Here is a 17,810-nt window from a genome sequence, read left to right on the forward strand (position 1 = left end):
TCTGACTATGAGTGGAGTCCATCTGTGTGTGACCAGCTTACTGCCTCAGCCAGTATACAGTCAGGCTGTAATATTCTTATTAGAGTTAATTAATATGCTTATTTAAAGGCAGATTTATTGGCTTTGGGAATGGGGATGGTTTTATTTGACCAGCATGAAGGTGTGATGAGCCTTCATCATGCTTTCACGTTGGAGGGCTGGTGGAGTGTTCCCCTGCACTGTTGCAGATTTTTATTTTGAAATAGTTTTAGCTTTACAAAAGAGTTGCAAAGGTAGGGTAGACTGTTATACCCTTCAGTCACCATGACCTAATGTTAGCTTCTTTTATAACCATGACACAATGCTCGGAATTGAGAAACTAACATCGGCTGATTTTTCTAGCAGTGTTCTTCTCTTGTAGGATCTGACCTAGGATTCTTTGCTGCCTTTAATCTTCAGGTCTGCTTAGCCTTCTCTACCAATCTGGGACCATTTCTCAGTTTTCCTTGTCTTTCATGACCTGGACACTTTTGAGGAGTGCTGGTCTCTATAAGGAGAGTTATGGAATGTCCATTAATGTAGGTTCATAGGATATTTTCCTATGATTCACCCAGGTTTATGGACTTGGGGCACAAGAAGTGCCCTTTCCTCAAGTGCTCACATCAGGGGTGGGGGCACAGGATGCCAGCGTCACTGCTGATGACGTCCACACTGATCACTCAAGGGGGTGTCTGTCTCTGCTATACTGTGAATTTATTATTTTTTCCTTTCTTTAATTGCATCTTTCTAATACAATTTATTATATCTTTTCAAGTCAGTCAATTTTATTAAAGTATAATTTTACATCCCACAAGAATTGCCAATTTTAAGTGTACCATTCAAAGATTTTTTAAAGCAGACATAGAGAGGTGCATAACCATGACCACAGTCCCGATTTGGGGTGTCTCCATCACCCCAGAAGTTGCCTGTTTGGCATCAGTCTCTCCATCTCAGCTCTGGGAGCCCTGTTCTGCTCTCCGGCTCCGTCAGTTTGCCTTTCATGGATGTTTCATGTAAACGGAAAGATGCAGTACGTGGTCTTCTGCGTCTGGCTTCTTTCACTGAGCTTGGTGTTTTTGAGGTTCATCGAAATCATAGCAACTATTAGTATTTCATTCCTTTTTATTGCTAAGTAACATTTCATGGTATGACTATGCCACATTTTGTTTATGTATTTACCAGTATAGTTTGCAGTTTTGGTTATTGTGAATAATGCTGGTATAAATAAATATCCATATACCCATCTTTGTATGGACATGCATTTGTTTCTCTTAAGTGGGATTCTAAGAGTAGAATTGGTGGGTCATTTGGTTAGCATATGTTATAATTTTTTAAGAAACTGCCAAATTATTTGACAAAGTTTCTATATCATTATTTATCCTCCCAGCAACATATGAGACTTCTAATTTCTCCACATCTTGTCAACACTTGCTTGTCCTTTTTTTAAAAAAATTAACTAATTAATTTTAATTGAAGGATAATTTGCAATATTGTGATGGTTTTTGCCATAAATCAGTATGAATTGGCCACAGGTACACATGTGTCCCTCACATCCTGAACCCCCTCCCTCCCCACCCCATCCCTCCAGGTTGTCCCAGAGCACAGCTTTGGGTGCCCTGCTTCATGCATCAGACTCGCCCTGGTCATCTGTTTTACCTATGGTGATGTGTATGTTTCAATGCTTTTCTCTCAAATCATCCCTATCCTTCTCCCACTGAGTCCCAAAATCTGTTCTTTACATCTGTGTCTCCTCTGCTGACCTGCATGTAGGATTGTTGGTACCATCTTTCTGGATTCCATATGCATATGCTAATATATGACATTTGTCTTTCTCTTTCTGACTTACTTCACTCTGTATAATAGCTTCTAGGTTCACCCACCTCATTAGAACTGACTCAAGTACATTGATTATAGCTGTTTAGTAGGCCAAAAGTGGCATTTCATTGTGGTTTTAATTTACATTTTTAAATGACAAATATATTGAGTATTTTTTCATTTATTATTAATAATTTGTATGCCTTCTTCAAAGAAATGTCTGTTCAGATCATCTGTCCATTTTTAATTGGTTGTTTATTTTCTTTTTGTTGAATCATAAGAGTTCTTTATATAATCTGAATATGTCATTTACCAGGAATGTGATTTGCAAACATTTTCTTACAGTCGGTGGCTTGTCTTTTTATTTTCTTGGTGGTGTCTTTTGAAGCACAAAAGTTAATTTTGATGAAGTCAGATTTGCCAGTTGGTTGTGTCCATTGATGTCAAAACTAAGAACTCTTTGCCTAACCCAAGGTTGTGAAGATTTTCTTCTAAAAGCTTTATAGCTTTAACTCTTATATTATGTCTAGACACATCTGGAATTAATTTTTATATGATGTGAAAAATCCAGTTTCATTTAAAAAATACCTTACACTTTTAAAAAATGAGCAGACTTTAATTTTTAGAGCAGTTTTTAGGTTTATAGAAAGATGGAGCAGAAAGTACAGCGAGCGCCCATGCCCTTCCACACACACTGAGTATCCTCTCTTATTGACATAGTGCATCGTGTGGTACGTTTGTTATAAACCAATGTTGATGCATATATTAGCCCACCAGGCTGCTGTAACAAAGCACCCACGCTGGGTGGCTTAAGCAATTAATTTTCACATGATTCTGGAAGCTGGAAGTACAAGGTTGCGGTGTAGGCAGGTTTGATTTCCTCCAAGTCCTATGTTTTGTCTTGTGATGGCCATCTACTCACCATGTCCTCTCCCAGTTTTCCTCTGTATGTGCTCATTCTTTAGAACCCCTCTCGTGTCCAAATTTCCTCTTCTTATGAGGACACCAGCTGGCTTAGATGAGAGCCCATCTGAAGACCTCAGTTTGAGTTCATCACGTCTTAAAGGCCCTTTCTTCAAATACACTCATATTCTGAAGTCTTGGGGTTTGGGGAGACACAAGTCAGTCCATAAAGGATACATCATTAGTAACTGAAGTCCATAGTTTACATTAGGATTCATTCTTCATGTCATACATTCTGTAGGTTTTGACAGCTATAGAAAGGCGTGTTCTATCATTGTAGCATCATACAGAGTAGCTTCACTGCCCTAAAAATCCCATGTTCCACCTATTCATCCCATGCCCCCCACCCCTTGACAATCACTAATACTTTTATTACCTTCATAGTTTCACCTTTTCCAAAATATCATATAATTGCATTAATAGTTATATGGCCTGGGTCAGGAAGAGCCCCTGGAGACCAGGGATAGGCTACCCACTCCAGCATTCTGGGGCTTCCCTGGTGGCTCAGAGGTAAAGAATCCACCTGCAATGCAGGAGACCTGGCTTCAGTCCCCGGGTTGGGAAGATCCCCTGGATGAGGGCATGGTAACCCACTCCAGTGTTCTTGCCTGGAGAACCCCCATAGTCAGAGGAGCCTGGCGGGCTACAGTCCATAGTGTCACAAAGAGTCAGACACGGCTGAATGACCAAGCACAGCACATCCTTTGCAGATTGGCTTCTTTCACTTAGTCATATGCTGGCTTCTTTCACTTAGTCATATGCTGTAAGATTCTCCATATCTTTTCATGGCGTAATAGTGTATTTCTTTCCAGCACTGAATAATATTCTATCATCTGGTGTACCATGGCTTATTTACCCACTCTCCCATTGAAGCATATCTTGGTTGCTTCCAGGTTTATTTTTTAATTCTTTTTATTTGACTGTGCTGGGTCTTAGTTGCAGCATATGGGATCTATTTCCCTGATCAGGGATCGAACCTAAGCCCCCTGCATTGGGAGCACAGAGTCTTAGCCACTGGACCACCAGGGAAGTCCCACTTCCAAGTTTGGTAGTCATGAATATAGGCGCTATAAATATTTGTGTGCAGGTTTTTGTGTACACATAAGTTTTTAACTCCTTCAGGCACATATAAATGAGCACAACTGCTGGATCCTATAGTAAGAGTGGGTTTAGTTTTATAAGAAGCCACCAAGCTGTCAGTCAGAGTGGCCGTACCATTTGCATTCCCAATAGTGGAGAAGGGTTCCATCAGCTCCACATCCTCACCAGCGTTTGGTGGTGTCAGTTTTCTGGATTTTGGATGTTCTAATAGGTATGTAGTCACATCTCACTGGTTTTAAACTTGCATTTCCCTGATGCCGTATGATGTGGACCATCTTCTCATGTGCTTACTTGCCATCTGCATAACTTCTTTGGTGAGGTGTCTATTAAGGTCTTTGGCTCATTTTTTAATCAAGTTCTTTGTCTTTTTATTCTTGAGTTTTGCTGGGAAGACCCAGAGGAATCGGGTGGAGAGGGAGGTGGGAGGGGGGATCGGGATGGGGAATACGTGTAACTCTATGGCTGATTCATATCAATGTATGACAAAACCCACTGAAAAAAAAATAATAAAAAAAAATAAAATATTCTTGAGTTTTATGAGTTCTTTGTATATTTTGTATAATAGTGCTTTATCAGACATATCTCTTGAAGACATTCCGCCCCCCACCCCGCAATTTGTGGCATCTCGTTCTTTTCACGGTGTCCTTCACAGAGTAGAAAAATTTGATTTTAATGAAATTTAGCTATCAATTGTTTTTCATAAATCATGCCTTTGAGGCACAAGTTTATTGCCAAACCCAAGGTCATCTAGATTTTCTCCTATTTATCTTCTAGGAGTTCTACAATTCTGCATTGTACATTTGTGTCTGTGATCCATTTTGAGCTACATTTTGTGAAGGGTTTCAGGTTGATTCATGGTTTTGTGTGTGGATGTCCAACTGTTCCAGCATCGTTTGTTGAAAAGGACTGTTCTTCCACTATGGACTTTGCTTTCCTCCTTTGTCTGAGAGCAGTTGACTATTTGTGTGGATCTAATTCTGGGCTTTGTTGTGTTCCAGCTTTATTTATTCATTTTTAGTTAATTAATATTTGGTTTATGGATGTCTAGTCACACTACCATTGTTTGTTGAAAAGACTATATTTTCCCACATTGAGTTACCTCGGTATTTTATAGAAATTCAGAGCATAAGTGTTACTTCTGGACTCACCCATCTGCTCCACTAATCTGTAGCTTACCCTTGCCCCATGATCACACTGTCTGATTTCCTTGATTTTATAAGAAGCTTTGAAATTGGGTAGTGTAAAACCTTCCAACTTCATTTTTCTTCTTTTTTTCCCCTCCAAACTGTTTTGTTTATCCTAGAGACCCATTTCATGTGAATTTTACTATCAGCTTGTCAATTTCCACAAAAAAAGCCTGCGGGGATTTTGATAGAACTAAACTTACAGATCTACTTGGGAAGTATTGCCAGATCAACAGTATTGAGCCATCCAGTCCTTGAACATGGAGTTTCTCTTCATTTATTTAGATCTTCTTTAATTTCTCTCAACAATGTTTTGTCGTATTCAGTAATTTAAGGCTCATGCTTCCTTTGTTAAATATATTGAGTCTTTACTTCTCTTTTAGTGCTGTTGTGAGTGGGATTGTATCTTTAGGTAATTTTGAGCATTCTCAGCTTTGGAGGACTTTGCTATTTGCTATTTGACGAGAACATTGTTCTCATCATCTATAAAAGTTGGAAGTTATGTAATTCCAACCAAGTTTGTGCTGTCATTTCAGGCACATTGAGGGTAAAGTACAAATACTTTATAATTACCATCTCAAGTGACTTGGGGTTGCTCGTTGGTCATAGATTATGTAGTCATTAACTTTGGGCACAAAATCAGCTATTTATTTGGCTCACATTCTTTTGGTGGTGATTTTGGCGAGGCTCAGCTGGGTTGTTTTCTGCCCTAAGCTGGGCTGGCCTATGTGTCCACAGTCACCTGATCACCTGTTTCTTAGGACCAGCTAGATGTTGGCTGGCACCACGAGGGTGCCTGGACATGTTTCTTGCATGGTGGCAGGCTAGCCCAGGTTTGTTCGCATGTGAGAGGTAGAGATCTGAGAGAATGGAGGGGCCCTGGACCCCAGCAGGCCTGGGCTCAGAGCTGGTGAGCTCTTGCCAGCTTCATTCTGCTGCTCAGAGTGAGTCACAGTTCAGCCAGATTGAAGGGGCGAGGAGATAAACCCCATCTCTTGATGGGAGGAGCTTCAGACTCACATGCGGAGGTGTGTGGATATAGGAAGGGGAATAACTGGCCATTTGTGCAAACAGCTCACTACGATAGTGTGTGCTTCCGTAATTCAGCCTGGGTAATTAGTCTCTCTGTTTGTCTCTTTGGGAAATTACTTACCTTTGAATTTTTGCAGGCACAAATACCACCTCTTCCCATAGGCGCTGAGTAGGTGACATATTTCTTTTCTTAGATTCTGGGACATTCAGAGCACAAGCAACCGTGTAGTTGGGAAGTGAGGAAGGTGATATAGTTGGGTGCATGTGGCATTTTCTAGCGTAGGGTGATAACAGAGGTGACTGACTGCAAGGGCATATTCCTGTTGCAGAAACAGCGACTGTGCTGGTATTAGTTCTGGTTGCAGTAAAGTTAAATCAGTGTAGAAAAGTGTGAGAGGGGCCGGCTGTAGCCTGTCTTGCTCTGCAATAGCAGTGTCACTGATGTTGCATGGAAATCAGGACTTGGTCTGTTTGTGGTAAATGTGCTTTGCCATAATCGGCCAAGGTGAACTCTAAACAAGTCCTAGCCCATTTCCCTGAGTTCAGGGGGAAGTCTGATGTTGCCCAGATGCTCCTCCTTGGTTTGGGGAGGGGGGGTCTCTGAACTGTGTACAGTGAGGGAGGGGTGTGAAGAGTCTGAGTGCATCGTGGCCTCACCTTGCCTAGTCCCCTGGGTTCGCTGTGATTTCAGGGCGATAGCCGAGTGGCCTTGCTCGCAGCAGTTGAGAGCGTGTGGGCTGCCAGTCAGCTGAGGAGTGGGTGGTTTCGAATGATCTGCTGTCTTGTCTTTGGGCATTTAGTTTGAGAGGCTGGCGCTGCTTCCAGGGGTACCAGGGACCTGGCCACGTGGGGTCCCGCTGGGTCCTGGCAGACTGGTCCAGCCGGGGGACCACGTGTATCTCTTGCCTTCTCACAGGCAGCCTGTGCGGTGACGGCAAGAGTTCCTGCTACCTCCTGCCGGTTTTCGACACCGTGTTTGTCCGGAGGCGCCACCGCCGGCGGGGCCTGGGGCTAGCCATGCTGCGGGACTTCTGCCAGACGTTCCGAGATGATGAGGCCTTGGGCATCAGCTGGCCCATCTCACCCGCCATGTACCAAGGTGACGGCTGCATTGGGGAGGAGCATCTGGGGAGTGGGACGCGTATCTCCCGTGTGTTCCAGATGCTTCTGGGGCGGGAGATCCCTCGGAGCCCCAGCACCATGACAGACCTGTGGGTTTTCTCTTTCTTCTGAGAAACCTCCTGTTGCTTCAGCACTGAGACCGCAAGCTTGATCACAAGGGGCAAACCTTGTCCAGCCCCTGAGAAAGAGCTGGATTTAGAAAATAATAAAAACGAAACCAGCCCAGCATCAGATAGAAGCAGAATGCAAGGAACTTGCACTCCATTGACAGCTGCTGTCGGGCCTCAGAGGGCCTTTGCTCTCTCACCAGAAGATGGTAATCATCACGCTGCCCTTCCAGCCAGGAGCCCCAGGGGGACCAGGAGCTGAGAGAAGCGTGCTTCGAGCCCTCCCTGGGTTCCCCTGGGAGGAGCAGGCTTCAGAGGACACGGCCCGCCCCCGGCTGGTGCTGCAAAGACCCTCCCACTGCCTGTATCTCCACCTGGCAGTGAAGGAGGCTCTGCAGGTTCTGACTGCGAATCACACTGGGAGTCCCAGTTGCTTCTGCGTCACCCTTGCTATGCCAGGGCTCGGGGGTGAGCAGGCAGCCTGTGGACAGTGCAGCAGCTGGAGGCTCCAGGCCAGCTGCTCCACGCCTCCCTGACTGCCTTTTATCCAGTACAGTCCTGCCTTGGAATGGCCCAGAGGGCCCGCTGCCCAGGGCTCCATGCTTTAGTGCCCTGTTGAGGCTGAATTTCTGTCCACGGAGTGAGGAATCTGTGGGCCCAAGGGGATGTTCTCAGCCCGGTCCAGGCCACTCCTAAACCAGCTCAGGCTACTGGAACCCCAGGATTCTTGCCTGGGGCTGCCAAGGGCCCGAGTGGACTCCGTCTTGGACCTGTGCACCTAAGGGTGGACCGTAACTCCCATCTGCACGTCCTCATTCTGGTGGGGTGTCATGGAGTGTGGCTGTGGGGCCCACATTTGTATGTACAGTGTGCGGGGAGCCGGACGAGGAGGAGAGTGTGGGCCGCCAGCTAGGGGCTGGCTCTCTTGGCATTGCCACCTTCAAGTGCAAAACACCCAGGAATCTAAGAATTCTAAATTTAAAACTGGCTTTTCCTCTTGTTAAGGAGTTATACTTGTCAAAACGGGAGAGCAGGGCTTTCTATCTAGCACTCGACTAGCTCGGCTTCCACCTTCTTAGCATCACGCCCTCTGGGTTTCCATCTGTGCTCTTGCCAGGGGCCTGATGCAGCCCCCAGCACCGGCAGGACGGGGGCTGTTCCCACTCGGCTGGGGCCCCTGTCGCGTGGAAATGCTCACCCTCTGAACGTGGCACAGACGTCTACCACCTGGAGGGGGTTCGGAGTCCAGGCGTCTGTGGATGAGCTGGAAGGTTCCCTGGGAGAGGAGGGCTGCGGAGCTCAGAGTGGGGGACGGTGTCTGCAGAGGGGACTGGGTGGGTGATGTCATGGGGCTGACTTGGGTCCCCCAAAGTCTAACCCCAGGGTGACTGGATGTGGAGATGGGGCCTGTTGTTGGTAGTCACTCAGTCGTGTCCGATTCTTTGTGACCGCACGGACTGCAGCACTCCAGGCTACCCCGTCCCCTACGATCCCCCAGTGTTTGCTCACACTCATGTCCGTTGTGTCAGTGATGCCGGGAGCTATAAGGAGGTGATTAAGGTTGGATGAGGTCCTAAGGGGGGGCCTTGATCCAAGAGGACTAGTAAGAGGAGGCCCCTGTAAGAAGAGGGGATAGGGCCCAGTGGGTACAGAAGGGAGATGGGGAGAAGACACAGTCAGAAGAGCCATCTCCAAGCCAAGGAGGGAGGTCTCAGGAGAAGGCAGGCCTTCTGACACCTTGATCTCAAACTTCCAGCCCCTAGAGCTGCGAGAAGATAACTGTCGGTGGCTTAGGGCCCCCCCACGTGTGGTGTTTCACTGTGGCCGCCCGCAGGCTAGACGGGATGGGTGAACATGGGAGGCAGGGGCAGGCACATAGGGGTCTGTGTGAGGCAGAGAGAGCCGGGGGTGGGCCGGGCGGGGGACCCAGGGGAGGGCCGGCAGGGCCAGCGGCCCCCCCTGACCCCGGTGTCACCTCCCCCCAGTCTGCAGGAAGTTCCTGGCGGCCCACCCAGCCGAGCGGGGGCGCCTGTGGGAGGTGGAGCCCCCCGGAGCCTGGGGCCAGCGAGCCAACATCTGGCTGAAGGTTCAGCTTCAACAGTCAAGACAACCGGACTGTGAGTTGGGGTGGAGACGTGCCCTGTGGGCTGATCGCGTCTAGGGTCGGTAGCAGAAGCACAGGTTTGGATCGAGTCCGCCGGGGAGGCCATCTCTTTGTCGCTGTTGCAGGAACAGAGGAGGGAGCGAAAGCCGGGTGGTAGCATCCAGGTCTGCTGCCGCCTCCCTTCCTGAAGGAGCTACACCTTCCAGACCCTCTTGCTTAAATATCAGCTCTCCCTCAGTGTAGCCGGATCAGAGATTCCCTGGGAGTCGGGGTCCCCCTGCTCCAATTGGAAGGATCATGCCTTGGAGACGCCGGTTCCCGCAGGCTGAGTGCCTCATCTGTACAGATTCTGAGGCACACAGAAGTTCGCGGGGGAGCTGACTCTGCCCTCGTCCGCTGGGAGGGTTCCCCCGGGCAGCGCCCCGCGTTCTGTGTCTGTGAGGCCTGCCTTGCGCTGGGTGGTGGGCAACCCTGTTAGGGTCACACCTGCCACCTCCAACAAGCATGCAGCGGGTTTGGCGACGGATGGTGTCTCTACCCGGGTGGGGAGGCTGACCCCCCCAGGCCGGTTCTCAGCGGCAGCTGGGGGGCAGGGCTGCAGTGGGGGCCATCTAACTGTTCAGATTCACTGGCCGCAGTGAAAGTGTGGCTGCCCTCTCCTCCTGGCCCCCAGCCCCCTCCAGCGTCTGTGCAAGCCCCGCGGCTGCAGGCAGCTCGTTAGGGATGGGCGCGCTGGGTGCCAGGCCTGCTCTTCCCCTGGGAGATGGATTCCCCTGAGGTGGATACCAGGGAGGCCGCCAGGGAGCTCATTGATGACGATAGCGATAGGTTTTGCTCCTCGGCTGCCTTTCGGCCAGGAGGCTTAATGGGTCTTTGCAGAAATTAACGGGGTGGCTGGCCACCGGGAAGGAGGCTGCGCAGGGCCGTGACTGCGATTCTAATGAGGCAGTTAAGTGACTTGCCCTGCGGCGCACAGTCAGAGATGAAGGGAAGCCCGCCGGGTCCCGAGCTCTTGGCCCGGCGGCTGTGGGGCTTCACAAATGAGCCTGCAGCCCCCACGCTGGCCCAGACTCTGCGGCTTGGACACTGCAGCTCCTTGGCTGGAATGGGGCGAGGGGAAGGGCTGCCCTTCAGAATGTGGAAATAGCACAGGCTGGAGGGGGTTGGCAGGGGAGGACATTGTCGAATAATTGGGGAGATGGTTTCCTTTCAGGAGAATTCCCCTGGGGGTTATTTCAAGAGCTGAGGAAGCTGGTGTGGTCTGGTCAGGGGAAGCAAGCTAGGATTTCGATGCCAGCCCTGTCGCTGTAACTCACTCCGAGATGCACCAACTCTCTCCTTAAAACGGCAAATGAACTTTCACAGAGAAGGTTCTAGAAACATGCTGGAGTCCCTTGAAGGAAGAAGGGTCATTATTATAATTAGGGCTATAATTAGATTACTGAAGCTGTAAGTTTTTGAAAAACTCTAAATTAGGGTCTTTTCACTCCCTGTGTAAATCATGGTTAGTTCCCAGTTTCACCCACACCTCCTGTCAATCCCCCAGGGCCGGCAGTCAGGATTTTAATTCGCTCAGAAGGTTTTCTGCCAACAAGCTTCATCTTGTAACAATTTTGTCAGTTAGCGCTGACACTCAGGTTTTTTTCCGAATGGAGGCCACAGATGCAGTCACAGATTAGCCCAGATGCTTGCAGTTTCTCAATTTTCAGTCTGTTTCTCTCCTTCCAGAAATCAGCACATGTTGGCCCACTGGGGTTTCCCAGCCATCACCAAGCAATGCAGGTACTGGAAGCTTCTCCTCCCTGGAAATCTCATGAGACCATTTATTTTTAGTTTTTAATTATTCTTAGGGTCACTTTCTTGACTTGTTCTGTTTTTCAAGTTCTATCTTTTGTCCCTTCATTCCTGACTAATATTTAGGAGGTCTCCCACAGTTTCATGGACCATAGGAATAGAACTTTAGCAAGAAGCCTGGTGGGGCCATGGCTTTTTACATTCTAAGAAAGGCGTAGACATTTTTACAACATTCCACAACATCCCAGTGGGAAATTAACTTCTGCTCCTTTCAGATGTTTTAACATCTATTTTTGAAGCTGTGTCATTTATGAATTGGGGCTTTTAGAGTTTGCATGGTCCTGACTGTTGATAACATCTGTGGCTTATAAAGGCCCTGAAAATATTTTCAGGGTTATTCGGATCTTTTAAGAGGAGTTTGTGGGAAACTTTTTCTTCCTACACTCAGTTACAGATGAAACCTTTGAAACTTGACCAATAGGATCAGAATTCTGTCTTATGTGACTTCCCGTGAAAGCCTGCACATGCCTAAGTTTCTTTCCTGGAGGAGAAGAAACTAAATACATGAACAATTGATTTTTTTTTTTTTTTTTTTACGAAAAAAAAGTTGCTGGAGGCAGGAAGTAATTACACACAGATTAAAAAAATTTTTTTTTTCATTTTTAGGTTATATTTTTGCTTTCTTTTTCCAGGTGAATTTTTAGTAGATTCAATTGTCATCCTCAGGGGGGAAAAATTTTTTTTTGTATTTATATGTAATTTTTAAGCTGGAGGGAATGGACATTAAGAGATGTGAAATATTTGCACTGAGGAGGTGCGGTCATTTTTCTAAAAGCCTGATGCTTTGCAGACTGCAGCTGTAACTTGTTCCAGCTTGTTCTGGAGCGTCGGACATTACATGGAGCATGTTTATGGGGGAGAGCTATGCTGAGAGGCGCGAAGGGCAGAACCATCACATCGGGAGGGCTTTTTGAGCTGTCGCTGCTCTTTGAAAGGTTGTGTGGCTCCCTCTAGTGGCCACTGTTATTGTCTGCAGCCCCAGGTGGTAATGGTTCGTTTCTGCCTTTGCCCTGTGTGGCTGCTTCTCCGTTTCTCATCCTTGTGGGTCCAAATTAGTGCGTTCATTAAAAAAAAAAAAGAAGAAGTATTGCACCTTCATTGCCTAGGAATAAAATGCAAGTGAAAGTTTGATACCTACTGGCATATTTTCATCCATAACACTGGAGAAGGAAATGGCAACCCACTCCAGTATTGCCTGGAGAATCCCATGGACAGAGGAACCTGGTGGGCTACAGTCCATGGGGTCGCAAAGAGTCAGACACGACTGAAGTGACTTAGCACACACGCACGCGTCCATAACACATGAAAAGCAAAGGTTCACACAGCAGGAAAGGAAGAAAGTGTATAATGAAATATCTACTTCATTCCCTCATTCAGCTGAGCACTGTTAATGGAGCATTTCTCAGCAGTTCTCATTGTCCAGGTGATCAGGATACAGTCGTGAACAAGGCTGGTTTTTGTGAAGGAAGGTACATGGGCAACTAGTACTGTGTTGTATAAAATCTTTACATATTAGAGAGAGCTAATGAGGACTGGTGTTTTAAAATGCTATAATTAAATTTTTCCAAACCAAATTTTGCTCATTTATGATGTCTGGAAATGAAACTGTACACATTTATTTATATAGGCAAAATACAGTACATGTATTCTTTATTTGAAAAATGCAATTTGTCTTTTCAGCTCAAATAGAAAACTGCCTATTCTTTTCCTAAGGTATCGGAACCCCCCACCACACCTTCACATATGGATTTTGAGGTGCGGGGAGGTTACACAGTAGGATAAGAAAGTCACCCCCTTCCAAGTTGGTGCTGGTTTTGTAGGACGCAGAGGGAGGCTGAGTTACCGTGTGTGACTCTGGTCTCTCTTGTGAGTAAGAATTCCAGTGCGCAAAGGGGAGGGCTGAGGAATAGAATGGGAAATCTGACTCCAAATAATGCCTGAAAAGCTGGGGGAATGGATCAAAATTCCAGCTCAGAAATGCTTGAGTAGAGGTGCCCTCCCAACAACCTGGCAGGTTTTCCTGTCCTAGGAAGGCACGTAGCAGATGTCAGGGTGAAGGTCAAACAGGACGGAACTGGGTTGTGGGGAGTCATGCCTTACGTTATCATACAGGGCCCCCCTTCTATTAGTAATTGTCTGTCTGCTCCCTTGCAAGTCACCCATTTGCTCACCTCACTCTCTTGCTTGGGGAGGGCAGCTCACCCAGGACATTCCAAGGAGGCCGTGGCTGCTCGTGGGCAGACTTCTCAGGATGATGGAACCAGGCTCTCCCATCACGGAGGGGACCACAAGGTATGGTGACAAACCTGTGTCATTCTAGGGCTGGTCCTCGGCCCATGCTCCAACAGCCTCCTGAACACCTCCTCTGGGCTCCTCTGCGGCAGCGGGCCCTTGATTTATGCTCAGAATCTCTGAGCTGTCGTGGATGGAAACACCACTGCAATCAGAGTTTTCGTGGCCCTCTTCTCTAAGTTTGACAAGCTCCAACGAAGCCAAGACTAAGCAGAGAACACATGGGAATCGGCCATAACTTTATGTTAAGGAAGTATGGAAAAATCTGAATTTCATATTCTGTGACAGACCAGTGTCTTTCAGGCAGAACAAATGCGTGGACGAACGTGTTTTTCTTTCCTCCCCTGCCCCTCCAGTCCACGTGCTCCTGCTTGGTCCCTTCCGTCGTGTCCGACTCTTTGTGACCCCGTGGACTGCAGCCCGCCAGGCTCCTCTGTCCATGGGATTCTCCAGGCAAGAATACCGGAATGGGTTGCCATTTCCTCCTCCAGGGAATATTCCCGACCCAGGAATCGACCCCTCATCTCCTGCATCTCCTGCATTGCAGGCGGATTCTTCACTGCTGAGTCCAGATGCTAGAAACTGGAATCGGGCCCTAGGTTATGAGCTGGCCCAGAGTGATGGCAGACAGAACCGTGGGCAAGTCTGGGCTACTGGCTAGTTCTCGGGCCTGCTGTCACTAAGCATTTTATAGGATTTTGGAGATATGATTCTGCGAGCATTTTCCTGAGGCCACGCCAGACACTTGTCCCCACAAGGAGATGGTGCTGACATCCATTCGTTGGCATAGAAGGGCCTCTGCTCTTGAATTCCCGGAGAGGTGATAACGATGTTAAATTCCAAAACTGACAAATGCCCGTTGTGGGGAGTGCTGCTTATCTTGGAAAGTAGGTGGTTCTGGGATAGAAGACTCAACATCAAAGGCAGAAAATATCCCAGAAAGTGCTGGGTTGTCTTGGAAAAGCTGCCTGGCGTCTGACATCAATTCTCGTCCTCTGGCAGAGAAGGGCCTTCATGTTCCTCGAGTTGCAGTGGAAAGATGGGCTGACTTAGGACACTCTCAGGCTACTGAGCTGTGCCTCTTCGCTGACCTCTGCCTCTCCTTTGCAACCCTGAAGGCCGTTAGAGGAAGCAGGAGGTGTTCGAGGTATCCTGGTGCCCATGGGCGTGCGTGTCTGGGGACATCTGCATTTTCCAACTTTTGAAGTAGAGTTTCCTTAGCCTCTTCTTTCTTTGACCTCCATGGGCCGGGACTTCACGCCCCACCAGTAAATATATTCCCATCAGTAAATCTGCACACGGAGCATCTTAGGTACAAGACATATGACGCCCACCCAGTGGCTGGCCTGGCGTTTGAACCTGGCTTGCCTGCTCTGAGCTCGCAGTGCGGGGCGCGGCCAGGCCAGGACCCCAAGAGGCCTTCAGCGTTCACTGAGATGCTCTGTTGTTTCTTTTCCGGTTTTAGGAGAGGATCAGTGGAGAAGACCCGGAGCAGACGGATGGAGACCGCGCAGTTGAAGGCGGCAGCGGGGTGGCTTGGGCGAGCCTGCCGGGCGGGGCAGGAGAGGCGGAAGGCCAAGAGGATGGCGGCGGATGCTGACTGCCCAGGGGGCGGGCCTGCGGCCCCACCCCTGACCCCCGCAGGCCGAGCTGACCCCAGGGAGGCCGGCCCCGCCCTCGGGGTTGGAGCACTGCCGTCCCTCCACGCTCCTGTCGCCGGACACTGGCTCCTGTCCCTGCTGCGCTGTCTTTTGAGGGACAAATGACCACACAGACCGCCCTACCCCAGGCTTGATGTGTGGGCTCAGGTGATGGGAAGTCTGAGAAGCACTGCAGTTAATCCCGAAGCACTGTTTGGGGCAAGTGTTTGGGACAGCGGCCTCCCCTCTCTGCATACCTGCCCAGCCCTGCTCCAGGCGGTTCCCAGGCGCAGTCGGAGTTCCCTCCTCTGGATCCCAGGGAGGACAGGCGAGGCTCGCCCTGGCCGTGCTGCTCTCGGTTCACAGGGTGAGGCGCAGTCCAGCAGCCCCACGAAGCCCCAGAGCCCGTCTCCTGAACTTGGGGTGGACTTTGGACGCGTTGGCCTGGCCTCACCCAGGGTCAGTAGGATTCTTCCCAGGGCAGGCCAGTCAGCTGTCTTGGGGTGGGTGAGCTGAGTGCTGCCCTGACTTCTGGGGGAGTGTCCATCTGACCGTATCACCGGTGACCCCCACTCCCTTGGCTTAACACTGTCTTTGCAGCACCCAGGGCCCATCACAGAAGCCCCCGGCCTGCGTCCCCCTTTGCGCTCGCCCGCCCTGCCTTCTGTCTCCAGGGCCTCCCATCTTCAGGCACAGAAGGGTCTTACTTAGGGTCTGCCGAGGGTCTATGCCTCCCGTCTCTCACCACTCCCTCGTGCACACACACGTGCGCACACACACACGCGCGCACACACACACACACACACCAGTCAGGCAGATCAGTCAGGCTCCCTCCTGCACGCACGTGCACACACACACATGCACACATACCAGTCAGGCTCCTTCCTGCACACACACACACACACAAACACACACACACACACACACACATGCACGCATGCACATGTGCACATCAGGCTCCCTCCTGCACACACACACACACACACACACCAGTCAGGCAGATCAGTCAGGCTCCCTCCTGCGCGCACGTGCACACACACACACGCACACAGACCAGTCAGGCTCCTTCCTGCACACACACACACACATACACACACACACATGCACGCACATGTGCACATCAGGCTCCCTCCTGCACACACACACACACGCACATCAGTCAGGCAGATCAGTCAGGCTCCCTCCTGCGCGTGTGCACGCGCACACACACACACATCAGTCAGGCTCCTTCCTGCACACACACACACACACACATACACACACACACACACACACACACACACACACGTGTGCACATCAGTCAAGCTCCCTCCTGCTCACATGTCTGCTCTCAGCTCAGGCATCCCCCCTAACCATGGCCTCCACCCTTCCCACGTGGCCTCCATGCCCTGGTCTCTGCTTGACCTCCCTGAGCCTCCACTGGGGTCAACTCAGGGTGGGGTGAGTTGTCTCTCCTGTCCCCAGTATCAGGGCAGAGCTGGCCCTCAGTAACTGGGGTGGGGGGGGAGTGGATGGTAACAGGTCTCCTCGGGAGGGAGGGGTGACACCTTCCTTCTGTTCCTCTGTTGCTGGACCCTCAGGAGGTGGGCAGAAGGACAGTTTCGGTTTTTTAGGGACACAGGGAAGCCCATCCTGGAGCCTGAGGTTGGGAAGGAGACCCCTGGTGCCCAGTGCTGGCGAGATGCCGACCTACTGCTCCCGAGTGATCCGAGGGCGCGTGGGGTAGGATGTGGTACTTATTACTCACTCACTGTCTATCTGCCGTCTGTTCATCCCTGCACCCTCCCATCCGTCTCCCTGGCCCTCCTGCTCTCTCCCTCCGTTTCTCCACTCATCTGCTCACCCGCCCATTGACCCAGCTGCCCTCCTGACTGTCCACCCGCCATCTCTTCACGTCTGTCCATCCATCCACCCGTGGTCCGTCTGTCCTGTTGTACAACACATATTCAGTGTGTGTGCTCAGGGCCAACCCTGCATGTTACAGAGAAGCGAGCCATGGTCCCTGGACTCAAGGAAACCGTTCTCTGAAAGCGTCCTTCCTGGAGTCTCCAGTGCGCGTGTCTCTCTTATACCATTGGGAAGAGCGAGGAGGCCAGCTGAGCAGAAACAGTGCTTAGGGCTCCATGCGGAGGTCCCAGAAGCTGCTCCCAGGGCACGTGGGCTCTCTGGGAGGAGGCACAGCTGTCCGGGGGTCTCGGGTGTGCAGCCGAGGGCTGCTGTGAGTGACGGTGGATGGAACCTCCCACACACGTTGATGTGAGCTTGAACATTGCGCTGTTTGAGGTCAGTCGTTGGTGCTTTGTGTTTGATAAAGTCACTACTCAATAAAGGAATCCTCCCAAGGAAGAAAAACCCATCTGTTGATGTAATTCATTTGAGGACGAACACACGAACTGCACGGGAGGGACACGTGATGGGCTCAGAGCAGCCGCTCCCGGCTGTGCCCGGCCCTGCTGGTGCGGGGCTGTGGGCACGAGTGTCAGTGAGGCGGCGTGTGCGGGGTGTTGTTTGATTAAACCACATTTTATTTTTTTATTTTTATTTTTTAAATTTATTTTATTTTTTTAAAATTTTATTT

At 49.5% G+C, this 17,810-nt stretch overlaps 1 protein-coding gene and 1 non-coding gene across 2 annotated transcripts in view; one reads left to right on the forward strand and one right to left on the reverse strand.

Moving 5' to 3' along the window:
• Positions 1-16,339, forward strand: part of LOC136147181 (protein FAM169B-like) — a 66,271-nt gene extending 49,932 nt beyond the window's left edge. Inside the window, exons 4-7 of the mRNA XM_065906444.1 lie at positions 7,030-7,212; positions 9,328-9,459; positions 13,498-13,592; positions 15,058-16,339. Of these exons, the coding sequence (XP_065762516.1) occupies positions 7,030-7,212; positions 9,328-9,459; positions 13,498-13,592; positions 15,058-15,192 (545 nt within the window). The 3' untranslated portion in view covers positions 15,193-16,339. The remainder of the gene's footprint in view (positions 1-7,029; positions 7,213-9,327; positions 9,460-13,497; positions 13,593-15,057) is intronic.
• TRNAG-CCC (transfer RNA glycine (anticodon CCC)) lies at positions 3,753-3,825 on the reverse strand. Its single transcript has one exon. It is a non-coding gene; the product is annotated as a tRNA-Gly (tRNA).
• Positions 16,340-17,810: the final 1,471 nt, after the last annotated feature.

Source organism: Muntiacus reevesi, chromosome 15, assembly GCF_963930625.1.
Source record: "Muntiacus reevesi chromosome 15, mMunRee1.1, whole genome shotgun sequence".
NCBI lineage: Eukaryota > Metazoa > Chordata > Mammalia > Artiodactyla > Cervidae > Muntiacus > Muntiacus reevesi.